This window comes from Lolium perenne, chromosome 1 (genome assembly GCF_019359855.2).
Source record: "Lolium perenne isolate Kyuss_39 chromosome 1, Kyuss_2.0, whole genome shotgun sequence".
In the NCBI taxonomy this organism is placed as follows: domain Eukaryota; kingdom Viridiplantae; phylum Streptophyta; class Magnoliopsida; order Poales; family Poaceae; genus Lolium; species Lolium perenne.
Window position 1 is genome coordinate 163,225,478 of NC_067244.2, and position 25,608 is coordinate 163,251,085.

Below are 25,608 nucleotides of genomic sequence, written 5' to 3' on the forward strand. Positions count from 1 at the left end.
AAGCCGAACCTTAGCCCTGACAAAATTGCCATCTCCTTTCACATCCAACTGGATTTCAATAACTTTGCCAACTTTCTTCTCAATCAGGTTTTTTATTGTTGCATCCTTTCGATAGCCAACAGGTAGCTTATGAATTTGGACCCAGGTAGAGAAAAAATTCAGATCAACCGTCTCTGGCGCAGAAAAACCATCATACTCCTCAATGGAAACCACAGCTTGTCTAAATAACCAGGGACCTCCTTTTTCCACCTTTAACCAATCTCCTAGACAAGAACATTGGACAGTAAACAAATTCTTTTCCAGATGATTGAATTTTACCTCTTGAGCAGGACTCCAGGCCACCAACATGTTCTGTTCAACTAAAAACCATTAACCTATGATTAATGATCTACAAATCCCGAACCCACCACAATGGTCGGCGCATATGGCTGCTAAAAGGGAGGTTCCATGTCCTCGGAATAGACCAACTAGGGCTAATCAGGGTTTGAAAAATAGAGTAGGTCGCTCTCTCTTGCTGCACTTTCGGCAAACAATCCCCATGACTCTTTTGCCAGTATTCTTTGTCGTTTTGGATGCGAATTAGCATGGACGACTTCTGTAACTTTTTCAGCATTTGGAGATCCAAGGACACGGTGCTTTTTCTCCTACGTTTTTGTCGTCGCTTCGACCTCATGACGAGCTTGTTGTGTGCACGTGAGAGCTGCTTCTTGAACGTTCAACATGTACCACTCACGTGAACCCAGTGCCACAGTAAGCAATTAACGAACACGCAATGAGTGTAGTGGAAAGCCTGAAGTGCAAGACCACAGCTGGGCCTGGAAGTGAGGTCTGCTCGGAGATCCAGCCCATGGAGATAAATTTATCCCAGAATGGCAGCCCATTGGCATAGCGCGATGACTTATCCGGGCTATACTCTCACGGCCCACGACAGCATCGCGCATTCACTCCCGCCTCGGTCCGGCGTCTGCAATGGCAACGGCAGCGGCGGCGGAGGCCTTCTCGCGCCGCCTGAGCGCGGCCGTGCGCGGCCTCTCCGGCGCCTGGTACGGCAGACACATGGCTGCTGCCGACCGCGCCATCCGCGCCCGCATCCCCCTCGTCGACCTCGTCCTCGAGGTCCGCGACGCCCGTGTACGTTTGCCTGCCGCCACCGCTCCCCTCCTCCACTCGCCGCCTTTCAGACGAGACAAAATTCCTACTGCTACTAAAACTCACTGGCTCGTGAACTCTCCCCATCCTCCTCTGCAGGTACCCGCCACCTCGGCATTCGAGCCTCTCCGCCGCCGCTCCCCGGAGGAGCCTGACGTGCGCAGGCTCGTCGCGCTCAACAAAGCCGACCTCGCTGATCCCTCCGAAACCGAGGTAATCGAATTACAACCCCGCGCGCTGCACATGGGAGAATTTTGAACTGCCTGGGACGCGCAGATATGTTCGGTTAGGATATACGCAATTTTAACTGTATCCTGTTGCTGCTTCAGAAGTGGGTGACGTTCATGAAGCAAAGGGGCTGTTCGTGCGTCGCCGTCAATTCACACAGCAGGGAAAGCATCAAGGAGGTAGTCAGAACCGTGCTAGTGTTGTCTCAAGTGCAGCTTGTTTCTAAGTGCATCGATTACCGATTGAATTCCTTATTATAATGTGATTTCCTATGTGTATCTAACTGGGGCTCATTTCAATAGCTGTTGAATGTTGTGCTGGGGAGGATCAGGGAGATCAAGGTCGGGGTAAGCGACTGCACAGGAACTGTTCTCTTGGTCGGTATTCCTAATGTTGGCAAGTCGGCCATTGTCAATGCGATGCATCAAATTGGGAGGATTGGGGCAGCAGGTGATGCAGCTTACTTTTTTGCCTTTGTGTTTGTAATAGTATTTTGATGCAACTTATTTTTCCTATTACTATAGTTGGTTTGATATTGATCATGATCAGTGCGTGAAAATTGCTCCGTTGTCTTTCAGAGAAGGGAAAGCTCAAGCATGCGATTGTCAGCAGCCATCCTGGAGAAACCAGGGATATAAGTGGTTACAAGGTAACTTGATGCTGTAATACCTCGGGTGTACAGTCCAATTGAATAAAAATAATCTGTGGTTTTCTCTGAGCTTGTTGGAGTACTTGTGGTTGCTGATGTGGTTATCTCACTAACAGAAAATGAACTAGCTGGATGATTTGGAAAACCCTCTGATTTAATAGTCGAGCAGAATGCAAGCATCATATAAGTTAATTTTTGTTCACGTTGGCCAATATTCTGCACTTTTCTTTAGACAAGGGCAACAAAACTCAAGTGTGCTGATTGTAGAAATAGCTGAAGCCTGTGCCTTTTGCAGCCTCTAGTGTGTGCAGGATGCCACAACCATCATAATCTGTTGGCTCGGTAACTGTGTATATGTTTGTAATGTGTCATTTTTTATCCCAACAAGATAATTTTGCTGGTTTTCAGGTGGCTAGTCATCCAAATATATATGTGTTAGACACTCCGGGTGTTCTATCTCCTATATTTGCTAATGATGATTCTGGTCCCAGGCTGGTTTTGACAGGTACTAATTTCAATGGAAGGAGGAAGCTTAGATTCTCAGTTGCTATTATGTACTATTATCTGATGTATAAACACTTCATTCCAGGAGCAATCAAGGATTCCTTGTTAGATGAGTATGAGATTGCACAATTCCTTCTTTCAATTTTGAACTCCATGAAGGAATACAGGGAGTGGGACGACCTGAATATATTGGGAAATAAATCTTGTTTTGCTGATGCATTGTCCACCAGGAGTCACCATAGTAAAAGACAGTATTCGTCTGATCATACCCAGGTAAAGTGTACTTGTGAGTAATCTAATCCGTTGTATTGATCTCATGCAATTCTTACCATCAATGCTAGAAAATGGACTTATTTCTTGGTGCATAGCATTTAAAGAGCATCTAGTTACTTGTTCTTACATGCATAACATTAGCTGCTCTGTTTAATTTCAAGCATTCTATTGGTGTGCAGGATTTTATTGTTAGAGGTGTTCGCCAAGCGCTTTTTGAGACTATAGCAACTTTTCAGGGAGATTTAGGGAACGAGCATGATTTAAGAAGATTGATAGAAATCCAGCTTACATCCTTGCAGAATGCTTTCAGGCTTTCTGCTGAATCCAGTGATGTTATGAGTAAACGTGTGGCTATCAAATTACTCAATCTCTATCGCACGGGAAGGCTTGGCCATTATACCTTAGACCATGTTCCAGATGTTAGGCTGGAAGTAGCTGCATAATCATCCATGTGAAATACATGTCAGAGAAGGATACATTTTGGATAAAGGCATTACTTACTGTCCATAAAACAGGTGAATTAACTCACTTGATAGACTAAACATCCTTCCAAGTCTGATCCCTGGTAGATCTGCAAACAACTCGTTGGTACATTAAGAATTATTAATTACCCAAATGTCATGCTAACAGTAGTAAAACTGAGGTTATACAGCTCATCTTTTTCTAACAAAAGAATAAATACATATTGTTTTCAGAATGATTGATATGCTGCTGCTCTGATCTACAAGTGAGTGCTTATTCAGCTGCAGCAGACACTGTGTGGCTGCCTGGTACACCATTGTTGTTTCTCTTCTCTTCCTTGCAAGTGAGATCAATGGTCAGATGATCATGCCCAGTGAACTCTTTAAAATTTGCAGCCCTTTCCAGTTCCTTAACTTCCTCAATAACCAGCTCCAGTCGTACTACCATTTCTACCAGTAATGAAGCAAAAGCAGCGAATGGAAGTGCTTCAGAGAACTCAAGGCTCGTGATGGCTATCTTACTTAGTGTCCGCCCTAATGTGCTCCTCTCATTGCGTTCTGGTGGTCGATCTCCTTTTGTGATTTTCCTTTCTAATAGTGATGCTGTATCGGTCTTGAATGAAGGCAGAGCAGTTCTTGAGGTAGTATGCTTGGTTGAGTTCAACTCAATTAGCATACGACTATTGGCAGATCCATGTTTTGAGCCAAGAAATAGCCGTGGTTGTGACCTTATTGCTGAGTTTAGATCCTGTAGTGCTTCGTGAAGATGATCAGACAACACATCAGGGGCACAACGATGGTGATTTCTTATGCTGTTTGCAAGCTCCTGTAGAACCTTGGTCACTTCTTGTGCAACTCTAGTGCATGGATTTCGGAATAGTGATCTGACGGATGTTGGAGTCTACAGCATTTATAAATAAAATTATGTGAGCACAGATTATTTACAGAGAGTTGTTTTTATCTGAAATAATATGTTATGTCATATTCACTTCTACATGTTACACGTTAATTGGCAGAGGATAGATATGTGTAAATATGGAAAACCGCGATGTACCAGAAAATTTTAGTGTTCATAGTACCTGAATTTCCGATTCGAGACACCCATGAAGTGCAGCGACAGTATATGCGAAGTGCCTAAGCACTGATCCAAGCTTCACATACTTTTGCCATGGGTAACTGTAACACTGCGTTGAGTGTCTTGGCTCCCAGCTTGCATAGTGTGCCTGCACAATTTGTTATTATGTTCTAACCATCATTAAGGGCATAATTTTTCAAATGAAATATATGCCTGACATCAGTCCGATAGAAAAAAAGTTGCACCTAGAAGAGGAAAAGAAGATTGAAACATTAAATGGTGAATTACTTACCAGTGTCTCATCATTTGATTTTGATTCTAGTACTGCTCTATAGCCAGTATGAATGTAATCTCTTGACGCTTGCTTATCAAAAATGTTATCATCCTTCTCTTGATCTCGGAAATACTCATTCACACAACCTGCAAATTTTCTTTGGTAAATATTTTATTGAGAACCGATACCTTCACATTCTTAGTAGGATAACAGTTACCACCTTACTGTTATATGATGATACCCACCTTCAACTGATCTTGCTAATCCTTCAAATTTGCGAACAGTGCAGCTGTGGAGGTCCTCTCCTGACCAGTTTGGTAGTACTAAGAGACTCATAAAGAGACATATGGCACACCCTATTGCAATTGTACTTAAGCGATCTCGTGCTAAAGGCAGCACATTCTCTTGGCGGAAGCTTGAGACCGTGATCAGATTAAAGGTTAGTAGAAAAATTACCACCCCATAGTCATAGCTCTTCTTAATGGATGGGAAGAATCTCAAATATGTTGCCGCAAATCCTGTCATTAAGAATTGCGATACCATTAGATACGGCCAAGTTGTATTTCCCGAGTTTACGTTTTAAAAGGTTCATACCTATCAGAAAGACTGAAGATGCCACAAAGAAACCACGGAAAACTTTTCCAGATTTTACTGCTACAAGTTCAATGATAAATGCTAGAGATGCCGCAACAACTGTTCCAAATCCTCTATTCAGACCTTTGCATATAGTTGCACCTGTTGATCATTATTCGCTTGTCAGAATCACGAGAACTACGTTCAGAAATAACACATACTATTATCGATTTGATGCTAGATTACCTGCAGTAAATTCGAGCACAACAACAACTGTCATGACAGCCCACATTGCATTCTTTCCCAATCCTTTGAACAGTGGTTCTAGTATGTACAAGAGTGAGACAAGTGTGAGAGCCAGGCCAACCTTGAGAGCATGAATGGCTCTCCTCTGATCTTCTCTTCCAATACTCCATGCGTATGCCGCCCACGAAGCAGGAACCCTGCCAAGTTTCTTCACTTTCTCACGAAGCATCAGCAAGCTGCTCTTGTTGCTGCTGGAATCTACAGTAGAGGCCATTGGTGCAGCCTGAAGCTCAAGACGCTCAGGTTCCTTGGAAGATGCCAATGCAAAATGAGGTGTACCAACCCTAAGTAAGTAATGCTTCTCCTGCCATAAGTTCCTTATATAAGGTCTGTGGTTCAATAATGCGTGTAACCTTGCACTTACTAAACTTCGCTAATTTAGCGCTTTGCAAAAAGTGGCTTCATGTGCTTTCTGGAATGTTGCTATCGTGTGCCCTTTAAGTAATGGCGTGATAGCTGCCTCGCTGGTCTTTGCATGTGATAGCAAATGAATTTACCAGTTTCTTTACGTGTTTCTTCTAACGTATCTTTGTGAACTCTGTAAACAACAAACTAATTTACTGATTTCGCATCTTTGCTGCAATATTTTAATACCACTTGGATTATTGGATCTACGTTGGTTATCCCTTCTCTTTTAACAGCAACCATTCCCAACTCTGTTTTTTTTTCATAATTTTTTCCTATTTGAATTTCTGGTTTGTACAGCTTACTGATTGGTTTTCATCGTAGATTGTCCTACCATACACCCACTTCAACCCCTCTTTGGCTCTGCTCTGTTTTTCCTGACGTGACGCTGGTGACGCTGTTTTAGGTGTCCCAAATATCAGGAATCGAGTGGACACCATCTTCCTCTGTTTGGTGAGCAACTTGCCGAGTCACAAGACGATACACAGTTCTCCTTTTCCTGACGCTGATACATGGCGAAGGCAGCGTCGCCGGCCTTGACCTTGCATTGCACTGCACTGGACTACCATGAGCTCACGTGAAGAGGAGCTGGAAAGGGCACGAACTCGGCGAGCCGCTCGTGTGCGCACACCTTGATTGGACGACAATGGTCGGCTGCTCAGTCATGCATGGCTGCGTTGGTTTTGATGGAGAACGACTTGTGCCGCGGAGGTTGAGTCCGAGCAACGGAGTTCAGATTTGCTGTAGTGATTGTTGGCCGTCGGATTTCTTTTAGTCAACCGGTGCCTTCTGCTGGTCGACACCTTGCCAGGTGAGACAACGGAAGTGAGCACAGCTGTGAACTGGTTGGTGGCGTCGTGTCAGAGAACCTGGACTTGAAAGTTGAAACATACGGCTGGTGCTCGACTTTGGGTTCGTTTGCATGGTCGCGTCTTATTTAGGGACAAATTTTTTTTGTCACTAGTATAGCTAGATATATATGCTGTTGTCGTTTTTGCTCCCTTTTTTTTTTGCAACGATAGGTGACTAAAAAAGAAAAAAAGAATTATCGGTTTTATTGTTGGGACCCAGGATCAAAATTAGACCGACATGTGTATTAGGCAAGCTAGATTCGTGATTACTAGGACGAAACATATCCAGAAAACCATCGAAACCAGAACCCCTTGAACCACTATGTTCACCATAACCATTTTTTGCATAACAATGAGCTCGAACGCCTTAAACCCCTCACATGCACTTTATATCAATACTAGCATCGTGCACGTACTGAGATGGGTAAGCACAACAATAACGCTACGACTTAAAGGAGTAATAGTTCAACTCTTAGTAGAGTAAAGATCCAAATTATTATGCTCTTAAGAGAGTAAAGACCATTATTATGCACAAATGTCACTAACACAAGATTACGACGAGCAATGAAAAAGAAAATTATGTTATTGCTACATAACAAGATAGCAACGGAAATGACGTCTCATAAATCTCATGCTACTACCTAGGAACCACAAACTATTCAGCGACATCAACGTAGAGCCCACCATCAGGCGCATGAGCTTTATCTGTACCAAAAATAGGAAGTACAGGTGTACAGGCTCGGTTATGATAGTCTTTCTGTTGAGCTAGTTTAGAATAAAGCAAGTTTTCTTTACAAAATCAGTAAAAGTAGAAGCTCGTCTACTCATAACATTTAAAAGAGGGTAAGAGTTAGAAGCTCATCCACTTGTAACATTTAAAATGAGATAAGAGAGGATATTACTAGCTATATCATCATCATCTGAATCTATCAATTAGGATAGTTGCCAAATTTCACAATTAGGTTTATGTTCACTATGATCATCACGACCATTCCTAAGCCGTCTGTAACTGTGGACACGGATTTTCAAACATATTTAACCTTTCACAGGTGCACGGCTTATCTACACATGCCAACCAACTCTTAATGAAATATATTAGCTATCTTTCGAGAAATGCTGACATAGTGTGGTTGACCATGATCTTTACCTTAGTATCGCTTAAACCATGAGTCACTTCAAAAGGATTATTTTGTTGTAATGGGCCAAGTCCCAAAGTCAATTCCTAGGCAATTCACGAACGTTTTCTAGACACGTGCCAAATGAAAAGCCAGGGCTATGTGACTCGTGTAATAGACTAGGCAAGTTAGTGAGTCAAGAGGATGCCATTGTAGGTTCATGTGGATATACGCTCAATGTTAGCTCAATGTTAGTTCAAGAGGCAAGAAATCAGATCTTAGATCAATGAGAATGGGGTAACCCACAACCCGATGTGGTGGACCTTCCAAGCCTTTAAAAATATTTAACACATAAATCGTTGATCATACCAAGTCATCCTATCATAATAGATTCATTTGGGTTCGGGTTCTGATTCATCAACCGGATGGACCATACTTATCAAATAAGCACGACTAAACATAACATGTACGCCCTCCGTTTCATGAAGTTTGTCCGAGATTTATCAAAATTTTAAATGTATCTAGATGCTATTTAGTGTTTAGAATTTAGATACATCCAAAATTTAATAAATCTTATATAATCTTCATGGGACGAAGGGAGTATAAAAAAGCTCTAACGATGCAAACACAAACCTAATTATATTATTAACATTAGATCATGATATTTAGGCTACAAGAATTAATGATTCATGCAACATATATATGAAGTCAATTTACCGGTAAAAAGTATTGGAATTATATGCAATAAATAGAGTGGGAGAGCCAAAGTAAGTTTTGAAAATACAGAATTCAGAGGTCACGCTTGCCTTGTCCTTAGTAGACGAGTACTTCTTATCGAACGAGTTGAGATGAGGCTCAATCTCGGTCCTATCACAAAGAACCAACTACAGGAAAGGGAGTATAAACGTTTAAGATATAGCATAATAATGCAATGCACACAGAAATGTATGGCATGTTAAATGTTAGAACTAAAACCCTAAATAATTAAAAATAATTTAAATGGACTTAGAATTCCTCAACATTTTCATTAACTCCATATCATCATAAAAGAGTTATTTGTTATTCTAATTAAAACAAAGGTTAGAAGTTATCTAAACATAAATTATTTTGACATAAACAAATATATGTTAGGTATTGTGATCCGTGAACACTTGGGCTCTGTCATATTCACGGAATGGAAATTTATACCGTATTGTGAAAGTGCGGAAGAGGTGGAAGTGCTAGCAAGTTTGGAGGGGCTAAAACACCTCGTACGCCTTCATCGCTGGTCGGCAACCCTGGAGTCAGATTGCCTACGTGTTGTCCAAGTAATGAACAACCCAGCTACTGAAGCATCCTCATACTGGGCTCTCTGGGGCGCGAGCTCCTGCAAGTCTACAATAATATAAAAATCGCCAAAGTAGACAAAGTTAGTAATGGGGTGGCGCATGTGTTGGCGCATTTAGGTATATCGGGTTTTAGTGGTGTCTTGTGTGATGCAGCCCCTACCTGTGCGCAGGAGTTGATCGCGGATGATTATAAGCACATTGTATAATTCTCAGGGCATCAAGTTTCTACGCACTCTTTTTTCCTTACCAGGGTACCTAAATGGACTGGAAGATTTTTAACGAGGCAGCTTGCTGCTCTTATTTATATTGATCATCCTTAAAAAATATATGTTATTTTCTAACCATTTTGATAGCTCATTTGCATTTTTCTGAATCAATATTAACTTCCCGTGATTTTTATAAGTTTAACACAATTTCTGAATTTTACAGAAAACCCTGGGGGGCTGACAGCGGGCCAAAGTCACCTCAATACTTCAACAGCGACGTGGAGTCGTGGACGACAGGCCTACTCTACTGCCAGGGTTGAACTACCGGCAGGGCTGGCCGGCCGGCTCCCGCGATCGCCGAAACGGCGTAGGAGGGCGCGGAGGGCTCCAGAAACGCACGGGTCGGGAGCACCTCGACGCGAGCATTGTAATGGGCGGCGCTAAGGACCATATGGTCACCGCCTCGCCGGGGTTGCGCCGGTGACCAAACTAGCGGCGGCTCACGGCGGAGCTCGTCGGCACGGCGAACCAGGGAATGCAGAGAGATAAGGAGAGGTCCAGACGGACCGTTTGCTCACCAGGAGGCCGGATGATGTATCGGGGAGGATGGAGAAGGCTTCGGAGGCGGCGGATCGATGGTGGCGGCCTCGGCCAGTGACGGGGAAGACGAGCTCGGCGGCGGCGATTGCGGGCTCCCCGACTCGATTATTTTTTCTAGGAGGAATAGGACGGATATTCGTAGATCGTAGAATGCTCGGAGGAACTTGGGGAGGCTTGGAACGGCGGCGCTAGGAGGTGACCATGGTTAAGGTTTCGTACGTGGGGGGAGACGCCGGGGATGAAGAGAGACGGAGAGGATGGAGCTAGCCTAGGGGAAATTAAAGGCATGCCGCGTGCGATGCTTCGGTGCTCACCAGGTGGTCCTCCTCGGCCACGAGGACGGCAAGCAAGAGATTGCGTCGGCGGGCTCGGGCGCCGCCACGCAGCTGCTTGAGCTAGAGCCTAGAGGACGTACCTGGCAGGATGGGTCCTACCTGTCAGGGATCTCTTGATCCTCCGTCAGTTTCTGTTTTCAAAATCTGAATCTAACTGGTGATTCAAACAAGCTTCAAAATTATGAAAATATTCTTGAGGTTTCCTAAGTTTACGTAGAAGTTCCCGACCTTTTAGTTTGAAATTGGAAACCTGTTTTTGTAGAGTTTGAAATAGGTAGAAATGTAGGCAACTTTAGGGTTTCTCTCTTTGTTTTTAATGCATTTTTTCTCAAGTTAAAAATTAATGCATTAAATGATCATGATTCGCAAGGGACACTTGATTACAAAGTTGGGGTGTTACCTCTATGGCTCTATCTTCTTCCTTTTCTTGAATGGGCTGCTGGAATGATATGGTGCCGTTTTTTTTTTTTATAGTAACTTATGTGAGGATTTGACAAATCCAAATGAGTCCAGTGCAAGCAAACAAACAAAACGTTCATAAGCCCGCTGCAAGATTTGTTTATATGGACCCCTTCTTGACAGTAACTTATGAGAGGTCCTAAGTCCTAACAAATCCTGATGGGTTGGTACTCGGTTTGGATGCAACAAAATTCAGGAACAAATCAAGTAAAAAACAACAACTATTCCAACAAAAAGAGTAACTAAAAAATCCATGTAAAATAGAGTAACTAAAAAACCAACACATCACCGGCCTTCCCACATCATGCCGCCTCTGTAGCATTAGCTTCTTCGGATGTGCGATGAGCGCACTCAAGCAACAACTGTCCCCCTTGAAAACACCGCTGGTGGAGGCGCTAGGTTTGTACCACCAACACTCCTCGCTCCATAGCAGCGACGATACTAGTGTTTTGCTCTGCAACTCCCTAGTTGGTAGCAAAGCCGCCAACACCAGTGACGTTAGCGTCGTACCTGTGTGCAACAGTGGTGGTGAGGCGTAGCTACCATGAGTGGTCGTTGGTGCTTCCAGAAACATGGAGGAGCAAGGTGGAGAGGAGCAACCCCCCCCCCCCCCCCCCCCCCCCCCCCCCCGAATTTGGCCCAAGGTCCTCGCCTGGAGAGGAGCAAGCCCAACTACCTGGCGCATGCATGCGGAACAAGCGGGATAAACTTCCACAACTACCCTCAAGTACTCATGGCTAACACTTTGTATGTGTTGGTAGCTTGCGGGAGGTCTAATAAAATCCAGCTGATGTGGTTTCCATATTTTTTAACTAGAAGGATGATCCGTGTGTTGCTGCAGAAATTGAAAAACTTACAAATATGTAATAGAATTGTAAGAAAAATAATTTTCATTTTAAATGGTAGATATTTTTACCAACAATGTAGAGGTGCTATACATATATTGATAGATAGAAGTAACATTAATAATGAAAATAGGAAATATTATTTGTTACAACTATGGCTATTTTCAAAGACACTCAAAATCTCATTTCTAGTTATTTTGACGGCTCTTTGAGCCCTAAGAATGACTTGGATATGTGTTTTTGTATTTTCATAGTCGATTATTTTTCTACCTTTCCTCTTCAATGGGAAAGCTTGGCTTGTCAAGGTACAAAAGTAATGGGTGGATAGATACATACGGACCACAATCTGAATCAGACGCTATTATTATTATTATTACTACTACTACTACTACTATTATTATTATTATTATTATTATTATTATTATTATTATTATTATTCGGTGACGTTGATATGTTGCATGTGAAGGTAGACTATAGTAATGCTTTTTAGTGGTAGTTTTCATTATATAAAAGTTGATCTAGAGTAAAGACGTGAGGTATTTGAGATATTTGGTTGCACACATGAGCAATTGGGTGACCCACACACTACTTAAAGCACCTCTAGCTAGGTCTTGGATTAGGATATTCAACATTTCGAGCTATGCCAGGTCCACTGCTCAAGTGACCAATGCTTCCACTCATTATGATCTTGATGCATGCAAGTGCATAAAATGATTGTACCTATATTGGGAGTAAGAGTGTTGAAAGATCGAGATGTCGCCTAGAGGGGGGGTGAATAGGCAATTACAAACTCTTGCGGATTTGTCTTGTAAGAATGCGAAATTAAACTAATGTTTAGTTTACAAGCACAAACCCTAAATATGCTAAGCTCAACTAAGTGTAACAATGGCAACTAGAGCTAAGCAAGATAGGCACAAGATATATGTAGCACAAGTGATAGCAAGATATATGTACTTCAAGCACGATGGCTATCACAAGGAAAGAGAGCTCGGGTATAGAAATAACCGAGGCACGCGGAGACGAGGATGTATTCCCGTGTTCCCTTGCTTTGCAACAAGGTACGTCACGTTTGGAGGAGTGGAGGTCCCACGAAGGATTCCCCGCGCCACGAAGGCTCACCCTATTCTCCGAACCTCACCCACGAAGGATAATGGCCCTTTCCTTATGGTTAGCTTTTCCTCCGCTCCGGAGATGGCAAGCTCCACAACCACTTCACAAGCTCCACGAAGGAGAAGCCCGGGCCTCTTCACAATCTTCTTGAAGAGATCACCGGAGCACCAACCGCCAAGCCAACTAGGAGGTTTCCCTCCAAGAGTAACAAGCTCACGGTCTCTCACTCGAACTAATCGTGGTGGAGAGCTCAACACTATGCAATGATGCAAAGCAAGAACACTAGAGGTGTTCAAATCCTTCACTCTCAAATCTCACCCAAACAACAAATGCTAGGATGAGATTGGAGAGGAAGAACAATGGGGAAAGTCAACAAAAGACTCCAAGATCTAGATCCCAAGAGTTCCCCTCACTTAGAGAAGAAATGGATTGGTGGAAGTGTAGATCTAGATCTCCTCTCTCAAATCCTCAAGTATGAGCAAGAATGGTTGGAGGAATCAAGGGAGAGAGCAACTTCTTCAAATGCAACAATGGAGGTGAGAGAAAAGGGAAGAAGTTTTTTGCTCAAGGTGGAAGAAGGGTTATTTATAGCATGGGAACAAATAAAACCGTTGGGGGAAAAGACAAGTGAAAAAGGCAAGAAAAACGGGCCAGAAATTCGCCCAGCCGGCGGCCCAGCCGGCCGACCGAGGCTGGAGCCGGACAGGCCGGTCAGCAGCCCGGCCGGACCGGACTGTAGACCGGAAATGGCGGGTGGGCCGCGCGGAGGGAAGAAAGGCCCAGGCGGGGCGATCTGGGGGCGCCGGCCGCGGTGTGGGCCGCGCGGGAAAGGAGGCCCGGCGTGGCGAATCCGGCGGACCGGAGGAGCTGCGGGCGGGCCGGTCGTGGACACGGCCCAAGGCCGGTCAGACCGGGGCGGCGGCCGAGCGGGCCGGCGTGCAGCCCGGCGAACCGGTCGCCAACCGGCTGCCCCGGGTGGGCCGGCGTGCAGCCCGGCGGACCGGTCGCCAACCGGCTGCCCTTCCTCCTCTTTTTCTTTTTTCCTTTTATATTTTCTCTTTTTCCTTTTTCTTTAATAACTATTGCTCCCGAACTCCGATTGACATGAAACCAATTTTGTTGGAAAGATAACGACGAATAGAACCCCAACAAAAACGAGACTCCTCTCAGAATATTTTAGATAATTTTAGAGAGGGAGTCTCCCACCGTTAAGAAACGGTGAAGACGTCCAAACTCGAAAACGCAATAGAAGATGCATGCGGATTCCGTTTTCGATGAACTTGGGCTTGTTGTAAAGCTAGCAACAAGCTCAAGAACCTCACACAGATAAACACCAAGAAGCAATAAGGATATGCAAAGTATGCAAATGATTGAGCTCCCTAAGACGATGTGATCAAGTTACCCAACCGAAAGCCCTCTTAATAGTGCGGCTATGTATCCTATAATCCGGTCTCCCATCAACCACCTTGAGACCGGTAAAAGGAAAAACCTAGTAAAGCCATACCTTTGCCTTGCGCATCCCGCTTGATCTTGATGATAGCTCTTCAAGCTCCATACAAGCCGGTATGCCTCAACTTGATCATCGTTGCTTCATGAAGACTCACAAATGCTCCCCCATACACCATGATGGGAAAGCTCCATAGATGTACATCTTCACATGTCCATTATCACCAATGGACGGCAAGCTTCAAGCATGTGATCCACTTGAGATGCTCATATTGAACTTGCCCAAATCAACCTTGTATCTTCTCATACTCACTTAAGATAGAGCATGGCTAATATTGAGTTCCACATAAGAACTCCATCTTCATTTCTTCTTCTTGATCATGTCACATATGTATCTTTAAAACAATGGTCTTGATGCCAATACACAAGGTGTATCTTTATCTTCATGGCATCCATACTTGAATCCAACACATGGAATACAGGTAGTACCTATGGAATATTCCTTCATATAAACTCAATAAAAACATTAGTCCATAGGGGTTGTCATTAATTACCAAAACCACACATAGGGGCAATGTACCCTTACAAGTGTAAAACTAGGGAGAGCTGAGGTAGCGGTCTTTTACTTATGGTTCTGAGTTTTCTAAAATGTTTATGGGTGGCTGGGTTCGTGAGGTATTGAAAGAAATCAAGTATATAACAAAATAGAGAATAAACGATGTAAATGATGAGAACCAAAATAGGGCAAAAACCGCTATCAAAGAGTCAGATTCACCTCTAGCATTTAGTAGAATTGTGTGGGATAGTATTATTTATTGTAACATGTCATGCACGAGCATAGCTCCACATAAAGATGTGTCCGAAACCTGGGTTACACATCCCCCACAACCACCACTAGCCCTCATATAGCATGCCGTTGGAGTAGGTTAACAATTAAGGGTCTCCACGTGGATGTGAAGAAAGACCTAGGATATCTGTTATTTGCTCACTGATTGTCGACAAAAGAGCGGAGAAGCTTCTTTAACCACTATGACCACTAACCCCGTCTTGCACCAACGATAACATGATTTATGTATGATAGAAAAATATTATGCAATCGACATTCGCGCAATATCATGAAAAATACTACCACACTTTATATACCAATAATAGCCAATAAATCCTTGCATAGAATTCATGGTGGTGCTAGGATTTCTCCCACTCCCTGAGAACTAAGGGAGCTACTTAGAGATGAGGGCACAAGGCATCATCACAACAATAATATGAAAGACAGATGAATGATTGAAAGATTGAGTACACGTTCAAAAACCACACTAGGGTTTGGAATTACAACGAGATGAATGGAGAAGTCATCGATGAAGGAGTAGGTGATGGTGATGATGATGTAGATCGATGCCGTGCCCTTCATGATCCAAGCTATGGCAGAGACGGATTCCCACTTGTTGATTTCCCCTCCGGATTCCTTCCAGAAGCGAGGTTTCTGATAGTACTATATTTTGGACGTGGTGGCTTCTCTGTGCGTCTGAACTCTGACCCGATCACACGAGGTAAAAGTACTTGATGTGGCGAAATCGTTGGAGTGTGGTACGACCACACAATACTGGTGGGTGCGCCTCTACTTCATGTCGTTAGAGCTGTTGTTATTTTGTTGCACCAATTGGCTCCTCCTCTTGACTCCCAGGTGTGTGGCTTTTTTGGATGAAAGACTTTTACTACTCGTAGTGAACATACTACTCCAGTAAAAAGGATTACTTTCCTTAGTTTGACTTTTCTCTTCTATTTTTAGGATCCCGATGAATTCAGTAAAATAGGTATGCGGCAACGCGGTAAAATACTAAAAATCATACGTCCATATGTAAAACACTTACTGAATTTACTGATTATGACGCAAAATGGTATCATCAGGTCTCTAGACAAAAATAGGTCTGGCCTAATCATACGTCCATGTACTACCTACTGGTGGGCATTATTGCATAGTTCTGTGGCGATTACAAATGGTGAATGATTACACGCAGGAAGGAGTCCTCCGGGGGAGGCCGCTGTGGTGCTAAGTGTTCCAGAAGATGAATCATCAACGCTAGCGATAGGCTTGTACACTTGTGCATCAGCAAGGAGGGCTCGCAGCAGCGTCAGTCTAGTCCATCTGGATCGAAAGCGAACCGAAATCAACCAAAAACAGGAGACTTCCTCCTCCGCTCCGTTACATGTGTCTGCTTAACTAACCACAGGTTCAGGTGTAGGTGCAGTGCTGCGTTCTCTTCCGTAGACATGATTGATCTATCTATTAATTTGGGTTTCGTGGGCGGGCCGAAACGCTCCAAAAACCGAGCTCCCCAATCATCTCCATCGCACGCCAATGGGGCATCTCATGCCATGTCGTCGAGTCCCCTCTGACGTAGCAGGCAACGATGCTTCTGCTTCCCGATTGGAGCTTTCCACGACGACAAGGGCAGCAGTAGACTTATCTACTTGATCGATCGGCTAGGATCATGCTTTTGCCTTCCTCCAGTAGGCATTGGCCTCTACTATTCAGAATCTGATCACTCAAGATGTATATTGTGCTCCTACTTTTATGTTAGGTTTGATTTGATTGTTTCGTTGAGGTAAGCGTGCGTTTTGTTTATTTAGAGCACAAGATAGGTTGATCCAATTAGTGCAGCTTGAGATGATAATTTAGTATGCGCACGTTGCTATGTTAGTTTGACTAACAAAACAAGGCGCCACTGTTTTAGTCTACGTTCATAATACAGTGGGCGTGTTCGCCGGTATTGTTTCCACACTTGATCAGCTATCGCAAATCTAGCAGTGAGTTAACACTTCCTTTGATATAAGTAAAAAGAACTTATACAGCATCAACGGGGATGTAGCTCAAATGGTAGAGCGCTCGCTTTGCATGCGAGAGGCACGGGGTTCGATCCCCCGCATCTCCATTGTATAATTTTTTCGGTGCTCATCGTTACCTCAGTCGTGGTCAATCTCCAATCCGATTGTTTTTGGTGCTCATCTCACCCAGCTGAAAGTTTTACTTATTGTCTGCAGTCCTCCAATCCCACGGTCCACTGAACTTTCCTGCATGATCTCAGCAATGATCAAAGCAGATATCGTTGCCCTCCACATCGGTTATTCTTCGATGGCTCAGCAGGTTTCTTGCATAGGTTAATCGCAGAAGGTCAAGGCTCCGTTCCGTGAGGATGTTGATCGTCTACCCTGCGATTTTCCTCCTAGGACGCCAGGACGGCGTCAAGTTCTTGGATTTTTCTTAGATCCTTGCTTTGCCACCCCAATAGGCCGATACACACAAGGGGAGATCGGGTCTCCCCAAACCGCTGTCGTTTCGCTCTTGTCCACTGAAGTGCCATAGTACCCAGCCGGTCGATTACACCGAGGAAATGCAAGGACGAATCTGTCCTGCGCAAATTGTGTTGCAGTTGCAGTTGCAGCACCGATATCTGATCTGTCTCCTCGTCGTCCCAGCCTGTGCCACAACGATGCGATAAACAAGCGGGTAACACCTCACGTGTGCCTGTCTGTTTTGTCATTCAGTGCTCTTAACTGATTAATTAAATCTACCGGCATGCCACTAGGTTAACCTTATCATTTTTACTGCTCCAGTCGAGGAGTTAAAAAGAGAAAACAACCGGAGCAGCAGCATCAGTGCTAACTTCGCGGATCATTTTCAGGCGGACTAGCATAGTACTTCTCCAAGACTTGGATCATCAACTCGATCGACAGAGACTATGCAGTTAAGCAGTGGCGGCGGTGCCGAGACTGCAAAACCGGACGTCGTCAAACGCTACATGGTAAAATCCACGTTGATCCCGAAAACATTGCTACAACATGGTTTTGGATACTTGAAATATATTGTCTAGCTCTGGTACATATAGCCACTTTTCATCAGCTAAAACATTTGTTTGAATAAGCTGGTGCACCAATTTTAGTATGGTACTAGTTTGGATTTTTGTTTAACAAATTGGCTAGTATATATTCAATATGGTAACACATCTAGGGGTTGTTTGATTCAGATAAATCTTGTAGGAGTTTTGAAGGATTTTCATTCTCATGAAGTTTCCCTATTTGCATTGTTTGATTTGTAGGATCGAATCCTTAAATTGCATAGGGTTTTTCTTCCTATAGGAGTGCACTATGTTTTGGAGGAAAATTTCCATCCACTCAAACCTCATGGTACAATCCCTTTGATTTTCCTATGAATCAAACGCTACTTAAAAGAGTTATTGTAGGTCTCAAATCATATCGGATTCAACTGAACATGACATTCTAATGTTGCGATTTTCCTATTTCTGTGTTCTACAAATCCTACGAATTAAACATGCCTCTAAGAGGTCTCAAGTTCAAGATTTTACTAACACAATATTTTAAAAACCTAAAACCTATCACGAATGTGCCCGCAATGTTGCCACACAAAAAAAGCAATGTTACCTAAAAAAAAAGCAATGTTGCCACAACAGGATATACCAGGAGTTGCTAGGGTCCACTCAGAAGTTCTCCCTGACAACGGGGTGAATAGTTTTGGCACATTCTTGCCCTACGGGTGTTCTTAAGAATAGATTATGAGGCCTACATCAAACCCAAGTCTAAGGACTGAAATAGCTTGGACGCGACTTGTGTGTATTGAAATATACTGCTAAAATAAAATAGCTTAAATGAGGAAGAGTATTTTGAATTAGGTGAATAATGCACCAATTCAACATTGAAAATTTGGAACCATGTAGCACTGGGACGAAGATAGAGCACTGGGACGAACAAGGTAAAAGGGAGGTAGGGGGCCACAGTGTGGTGCGATCCGGACGCGATGTTCCAGATCCTACGGGACACACCCCGATGCGACGACAGCTAATCGCCGGGACCCACGTGGCCCAGCGGGCCGCCTGCACATTTTATTCTGAGCTCCCTCACTCTTATTTTAATCCTGGCCCAGCCCTCGCCAGCAGAAGACTTTTCCGCCGATGGGAGCCCTCTCCTATAAACACCGCCCGCTCCTCTGACTCTAGAGTCTAGACTCTGCTTGCTCCGAGCGTGCGGAGCGAGATGGCGGCGACGGCGGGCGTGGTGGAGGAGCTCACGCGGGTGTTCCGGGAGCTGCCGCCGCGGCCGGCCGTGGAGGAGGTCGAGGCGGCGGCGGCGGTGCTGGCCTCGGCCGACGCGGAGGAGGAGGCGCGCCTGGCCGAGGTCGGGCGGGAGGAGGCGGCGCGGAAGGCGGACGGGGTCCCCGGGGAGCTCCTCGCCGTGCTGCGGGAGGCCAGGCGCGCCGCGGTGCGGCTGCGCGCTCTGCAGCAGCGCAAGGAGGCCGCGCACGTCGTCGAGCTCGAGAGGCGGTTCAAGGTGCTCGATGGGCTCATCCAGAGGGCGTCCAGGATCGTGTCCCCGTCTGGTGACGGAGGAGGAGATGGCGGTGGAGATGGTTATGTGGAGGAGGAGGTCGTGGAGGAGACGGAGGCCAAGCGGGCTGCGGTCCTGGAGATTGAGCGCGGGAACACGGGCGTTGGCTTCGGCTTGGACTCCGAGGCCATCTCGTCTCTGCCTCGCCATGGCTCTACAGGTGAGTTTGTTTCCGCTAGTTTCATGCCTGTTTCACCATGCATGCTTCTGTTCGGATCACGATTTTATTGTTGTGGATTATTATTTGAAATAAAATCTTTAATATTCGAAACGAATTTATCTACACAGTAGATTATAGTTATTGTAACTGTGTTATTTGTATGCAGCCTTGTGGATCTGTTTCTTGTCTCATATTAATTGTTGGAATCGTGGAATCTAGGTTTACATGGTTCGAGTAATTAAGACTTGATTTATGAATTGGATGCTTGCGGCTAGATATACATGGTCATAGGTCCCATCGGGCCGCACTGCCATTTTTTCAGGAAAGCTGACTAGAAACTAGTACTGGTAGTTTGATTAATGTGGTAAAACACAATCCACTAAATTTGCCGCCGCTGCTTTTTAATCATCAGCTAGCTGATTTTCCATTTCGCCTTAAGTCATATCTCTATGAACATTTATTTTACTCTACATTAGGATTTGTACTGAATATAGTTTTATCCGACCTAAACCCGACCTATTAGAAAAAGGCAGCACATATGCGGGGTGTTGCGTTGCGATTCACGTTGGATTACACGATCGAATGGCCCAAATCTGACTTGAGGTGAAATTCTTGTAGAACTATGGTATCGTTTTATTTGGCCCATTTCGTTTGTAAATGTATTGTTCATATGAATGCCATGGTAGTCGCATTCCATACCATGGGCTACTGTTATTTTCTATGGTACCCACTACTGTTTTTTTAGAAATAAGAGTTTTATTAACCCAGCCTCTTGCATAAAAAATGCATATTGCCCACATATCACATGCTTCTACTATAATCTGAATATTAAACACCGACCTGATCCACAAAAAAAGTTGACAGGCCAAATGACGCATACTTATTCAAATCTGGTACCCTTGGCATCACATGCAAGTTCTAATAGTCAACTCTTGAGCTGCTCTTTTACACCCAACAGACCCCCTTGGCATCACATGCAAGTTAAATAGTCAACTCTGTTGCCTGACTTTTTTTTCGCTGGGCAGCTTCAGTGGCAGTAATCTCTTGGTCAAATGATGTTTCTTCTTTCTGTGCATGTATGCGTGCACACGTATTATGGGATTATAATGGTTAGGCAATCATGCCAATAATTTTGATTGGAAACCACCTCCATAACACAGCTTGAGAAAAAATACCATTAAAAGAATTTGGCGCACTTCAATACCACCATTCTTGAGCAGATGTGACAACGCAAAAATGATTGTTGTGTCCAACCCTACCAAGTCCCTTATCTCTCTCACCATATGATAACTGATATCCATATCGGTAGAGCCAGGGGAGCAGGGGGTAGATGTGGTAGAGAGAGTGAGTGGATTGTATAGAATTAGAAGGACACTCCTTCCTCTCAAAGTAGAAAGAAAGAAGGAAGCTCCGCGTTTCTCTCTGTGCTAAGGTTGAGTGGTACACCCTACTCATGATTGAAGATGATGATACAGTTAATGTTTGACAGCATGGAGTGAAGGCTAAAATATTTACGTTAGGGATTGCCTCTCCAATTGGGTCTATGGGTGGAGTTCACAGAGAGCTGCAGTGCAGGATGGAGTTCAACCTGCGCTTAGCAGCCTATTTTGAGTTTCGGAACGAGGGGTAGACTAATTTTTTTTATAGATGATTAGAGGAGAAAATACACAGTAACCCCTTTTAAGTGACTTTAATAGTCGTAACTCTTAAGACATTTCTTAAGGTGGGTGTACCAAAGCAAACCTCTAATTATTATTTGAGGTGCTTTGTAGCATAGCGTGTATAGTCCTAAACATATGGAAGGGTCACTCCTTTTCAAAAAAGTATAGGCCAAAACCATTCTTAGGCTAGTAAAGATCATTTTGTAACGTGGCATAAATATAATAAAAATTACGAGCTCTCGTGTTTATCCTAACATGCACCTGTAAACATTATGCAGGCACTGACATGGTGGACCAGAAGTTGAGCCTTATCCAAGTGGCAAGCCTTATAGAGTCATCAGCAAAGAGAGGGACCACAGAGCTCAATCTCCGAGGGAAGCTGGTAGACCAGATTGAATGGCTCCCTGTTTCACTTGGGAAGTTGCAAGATGTTACTGAGCTTGATATATCCGAGAATAGGATCATGGCACTCCCATCAACAATTGGTAGCCTTAGATACTTGACGAAACTTGACCTCCACTCAAACCGGCTGAACAATCTTCCTGATACATTCGGGGAACTGTCTAGCCTAATTGATCTTGATTTGCATGCAAACCAGCTGAAGTCTCTTCCTGCATCTTTTGGAAATCTCACAAGCCTAGCAAACCTTGACCTGAGCTCGAATGAGTTCAAGATATTGCCAGATTGTATAGGAAAATTGATTAACTTGAGAAGATTAATAGCTGAGACAAACGAGCTTGAGGAACTACCCTATACTATTGGATCTTGCGTGTCTCTTGTGGAACTTAGATTGGACTTCAATCAGTTGAAAGCCCTTCCAGAAGCTATTGGGAAGTTAGAAAAGCTTGAGATTCTCACATTACACTACAACAGAATCAAAGGCCTGCCTACAACCATTGGGTCGCTTACCAGATTGAGAGAGCTGGATGTCAGTTTCAATGAAGTTGAAGGGATCCCTGAAAACATTTGCTTTGCGACTAGCCTTGTGAAGTTGAATGTCAGCAGGAACTTTGCCGATTTAAGAGCACTGCCAAGATCAATAGGAAATCTTGAGATCCTCGAGGAGTTGGACATCAGCAGCAACCAGATACGCACACTGCCTGATTCATTCCAGTTCCTTGCTAAGCTTAGTGTATTTCATGCTGACGAGACTCCACTGGAAGTACCACCAAGAGAAGTTATAAAGTTAGGGGCTCAGGTGCGTATTTTGTGCTGTTCTGCTATATTTGGTATATTTAGTCCTTAGCTAGCTGAATCATGTGTTCTTTTTAATGTCAGGCCGTGGTTCAATATGTTGCTGAGATGGTTGCTTCAAGAGGAGCAAGCCAGAAGAAAACAGAGCAGACAAGCTTCTGGGCCTGGTTCCGCTCACTCTTTGGTTGCTGCAAAAATGATGAAGAAATGGGAATTGTTCCAGCTTAGCTGAAGCATTTCATCTGTATGTATTTGGTGTTGGTGCGAATTCATATACTTGGTCAGCAATGATAGGAAGGTTGCTCGTCACTTTTGATCTTTTTTTCAGTTTATGTGTGTATTGTGTGTGTGTTTTTTTTTGTAAAGGCCCATTTCTAGTTCTTTCCCCAACAACTAGTAAGATTCACTTCTTTGTGTAACTCCACATGTAATATATGATGGCAGATCACTCTCATTACATTAAACATGTCTATTTGAGATTACATTTAATCTATCTAAGTAGTGTTGAGTCACTCATGCCTGTATATTAAGATTAGGTTTACTTGGTGTCATACAAGTTTTTTTTAGGGCTTCAGGGTTTACAAGCAAGCATTGCACCATCGCGTCAACTTGATTCTGATCCCTATAACCATACCTTGTGTGCTAATGTGCCAAATTTCACCAACAAACAACATGTGTTGTCTTATCTACCTCTTATGCACATTAAGACCTCATGCAGTGATATTATTGTAAACCTTGCCATTCTATATACCTACAAACATGCTATCTTGTGTGATCTGTCCTATGAAATCGTTGGTATCTATTTTTGAGAAAACGCAGATGTGACCTTTGTGTTTCTTTTCATTTAATTGAAAAGATAAGAGTTTGACATACATCCTACGAGGAGGTGGATCACATTTTTAAAACCCATACACCAGTTGCACTTCCCAAGTGGATGGCAGAACTACCAGTAAACCCCTGGGTGCCTGCACGAGCCCATAGTCTGATCTCTTCCTTGATGTTTGCTGTTAGAAGTGGCATCGATGGCTGGGCACCTTCGAAAACGCAGACGGTTCTATGCTTCTAGGTCATCCAAGGGATGGTCAAAGTGGCAGAGGCGAGACCTTTGTGGAGCGGCATGAGCGTGTTTTGTTTTTCTTGGCGCCACCAGTCTATGAGGGAAGGCCCATGGTCCAGTGCTCTTGCAGTCATCCTTAGCCAGGCAAGAACCTCGTGCCAAACTTACCGGTCGAAAGGACACTCCAACATCAGGTGGTGCATAGACTGTGACGCTTGGTCACAGAGCAAACATCGAGGTTGATGAGGTAGCCGCACCTGTCCTTGTTAGCCAGCCAATGGACGTGTCTCTGCTGGTATCTATGTAGATCAAATATTCCCTATGTCTGATATACATTATCCTTGCAATATGTGGAAAATTCAAAGTACAACAAGGTAAAAAATTGTCAATATTTATCTGTTGTTCATGGGTACAAAGCTTCACCACTGTTGTTGATGTGCTTGTCTTTGTATATCATTTTCAGTCACACAATATTCTTCTGCTTGTGTTTTCTGCTGTTGTGGCATTTGAGATTTTGAGTTACTATACTAGGAGATAATAACTTCCATGTATGTTAATTTTATAGCTTGAGATGCGTCATTGATCCTCCGGGTAAACATGAAGTTTTTGTGATAAACTGAAAGTAACGACATGTCTAAAACGGTATATCACCTAGTGCACATCATGGTACTTTGAAGTGTGTGGTTTATTGGGGTCCAAAGTCAATTAGGTTGACTAGGTGAGATATTGTTAACTGGTGGTACATGTGGTTCGTAGATAATTCAGATGAGGACTAAAGACTGATGGCGCTCCGGTTGAGCTCTCTAGTACTTATATGGAGAATAATCTATTATGATGTGGAGACTTTGTGTTGAGAGGAAGATATAGTGTCACATCAGCAGTAGAAGAAGTCAGTGCTGATCCTTGGTGAAAGCAACATCAATATTTTGCTTGACCTTTTAGAATGATATAGCTGAATCAACTTGGGCGTGTTTGGTAGACCGTGCGACCTCTAGCCAGCCCCCCGGGAGATGAAATCAGCATGTACGGTTACATGGGCTCCCTCGACATCGTGGTCAACACGGCTATTAAAGCACATGTCTAGAGGAAATGTTGAATCAACAATTTCCGTGGAGCCAGGCCCGTTGGGGCGCAATGTGTCGCCTCGGCTGCACGCATGACGAAATAGAAGGGAACACCGCGTACCTTCAGGACACGCGCCATAAATCCCCGCACCGCTCACTCTTCCTCCTCTCACCCACGTTTCTCATTCTCACTGCATGTCATGTCCCACCGCCACCTGCGCATCCGTTGCTTTGTCACGAATAGGAAGAGCAGGACGACATCCCGAGCAAAGGCAACATCAGCTACAATCGGAACAAAATAGATGTTGTGGATATACTTTATGGGTATTGTGGTGGACTAGGGTGGCCCATAGGGGGTGAGGCATTTTACGCTCTTCCCGACTGGACGGTGCGCATCCGCCGTAGATGATCACTGTGGGCCTTATCCTCCTGAGATGTGTTTTGCTAGATCTTGTACATGGTGGCATCGAGGAGGAGAAGGCGGGGGACCGTGAGAGGACGCGGCGGAGGTTGACCGTACGGCGACGGCGCTGACTACCCGCCGACTCAAAGGTATACATAACCTCTTGCTTCCAAGTTGAAGAACTAGCTAGCTAGGAGATTATGTATGCTATGCACTATATTAAGAGATCCCAGGTTGCTAAAATGGGTTGATCATGTGAAAAAACATGAACTTGTTCATGGCTACCGTTAGCTTTATATTAGCTTGTAATATAGGAGTAGTGCCATTGTCTGTATTTTTCCAAGCTATATATTTTGGTGAGAAATGGAGCTTTTTTTCGTATACGTATATTAGTAATGTATATACTACTACTCATCAGATGAACCTCGCTACCCACGGGGGTAGCTGCACACCACTCCACGAGTTGACACGTGTTCACTT

At 44.0% G+C, this 25,608-nt stretch overlaps 3 protein-coding genes and 1 non-coding gene across 7 annotated transcripts; 3 read left to right on the top strand and 1 right to left on the bottom strand.

Annotated features, from left to right (window-relative positions):
• The first annotated feature begins 940 nt into the window (after positions 1-940).
• LOC127310806 (DAR GTPase 2, mitochondrial) lies at positions 941-6,853 on the top strand. Of its 4 annotated transcripts, XM_071819623.1 has the most exons (12): positions 941-1,131; positions 1,249-1,362; positions 1,479-1,556; positions 1,680-1,827; positions 1,956-2,026; positions 2,435-2,531; positions 2,616-2,803; positions 2,983-3,318; positions 3,499-4,190; positions 4,898-5,052; positions 5,428-5,780; positions 6,304-6,853. In XM_071819623.1, the coding sequence occupies exons 1-8, from the start codon at positions 970-972 to the stop codon at positions 3,244-3,246; spliced, it is 1,122 nt and encodes a 373-aa protein (XP_071675724.1). In that variant the 5' UTR covers positions 941-969; the 3' UTR covers positions 3,247-3,318; positions 3,499-4,190; positions 4,898-5,052; positions 5,428-5,780; positions 6,304-6,853. The 4 variants fall into 4 exon arrangements, with proteins under 4 accessions (XP_071675724.1, XP_071675720.1, XP_071675725.1 ...); XM_071819619.1 differs by having other exon boundaries at positions 2,983-4,190; XM_071819624.1 differs by having other exon boundaries at positions 2,983-4,190; positions 5,506-5,780.
• Positions 3,437-5,706, bottom strand: LOC127310796 (aluminum-activated malate transporter 12). The gene is made up of 6 exons (XM_051341437.2): positions 5,433-5,706; positions 5,208-5,348; positions 4,859-5,131; positions 4,632-4,759; positions 4,344-4,487; positions 3,437-4,165 (listed from the first exon to the last, which is right to left on the bottom strand). Exons 1-6 carry the CDS (start codon positions 5,704-5,706, stop codon positions 3,539-3,541), a joined length of 1,587 nt encoding a protein of 528 aa, XP_051197397.1. The 3' UTR covers positions 3,437-3,538.
• A 10,196-nt stretch (positions 6,854-17,049) lies between the features above and the next one.
• TRNAA-UGC (transfer RNA alanine (anticodon UGC)) lies at positions 17,050-17,122 on the top strand. The gene has a single exon. It is a non-coding gene; the product is annotated as a tRNA-Ala (tRNA).
• Positions 17,123-19,190: 2,068 nt separating this feature from the next.
• On the top strand, positions 19,191-23,116 carry LOC127310821 (plant intracellular Ras-group-related LRR protein 5). Its single transcript, XM_051341459.2, has 3 exons — positions 19,191-19,749; positions 21,689-22,608; positions 22,689-23,116. The coding sequence occupies exons 1-3, from the start codon at positions 19,239-19,241 to the stop codon at positions 22,830-22,832; spliced, it is 1,575 nt and encodes a 524-aa protein (XP_051197419.1). The 5' UTR covers positions 19,191-19,238; the 3' UTR covers positions 22,833-23,116.
• Positions 23,117-25,608: the final 2,492 nt, after the last annotated feature.

Coding starts and splice junctions, on each gene's coding strand:
- LOC127310806 (XM_071819619.1), top strand. CDS start 970: ATGGCAACGGCAGCGGCGGCGGAGGCCTTCTCGCGCCGCCTGAGCGCG. Junction 1,557..1,679: donor GCAGGGAAAGCATCAAGGAG/GTAGTCAGAACC, acceptor TCATTTCAATAG/CTGTTGAATGTTGTGCTGGG. Junction 1,828..1,955: donor TGGGAGGATTGGGGCAGCAG/GTGATGCAGCTT, acceptor GTTGTCTTTCAG/AGAAGGGAAAGCTCAAGCAT.
- LOC127310796 (XM_051341437.2), bottom strand. CDS start 5,706: ATGGCCTCTACTGTAGATTCCAGCAGCAACAAGAGCAGCTTGCTGATG. Junction 5,349..5,432: donor TGTGCTCGAATTTACTGCAG/GTAATCTAGCAT, acceptor AATGATCAACAG/GTGCAACTATATGCAAAGGT. Junction 4,166..4,343: donor GTCTCGAATCGGAAATTCAG/GTACTATGAACA, acceptor TAAATGCTGTAG/ACTCCAACATCCGTCAGATC.
- LOC127310821 (XM_051341459.2), top strand. CDS start 19,239: ATGGCGGCGACGGCGGGCGTGGTGGAGGAGCTCACGCGGGTGTTCCGG. Junction 19,750..21,688: donor GCCTCGCCATGGCTCTACAG/GTGAGTTTGTTT, acceptor AACATTATGCAG/GCACTGACATGGTGGACCAG. Junction 22,609..22,688: donor TTATAAAGTTAGGGGCTCAG/GTGCGTATTTTG, acceptor TTTTAATGTCAG/GCCGTGGTTCAATATGTTGC.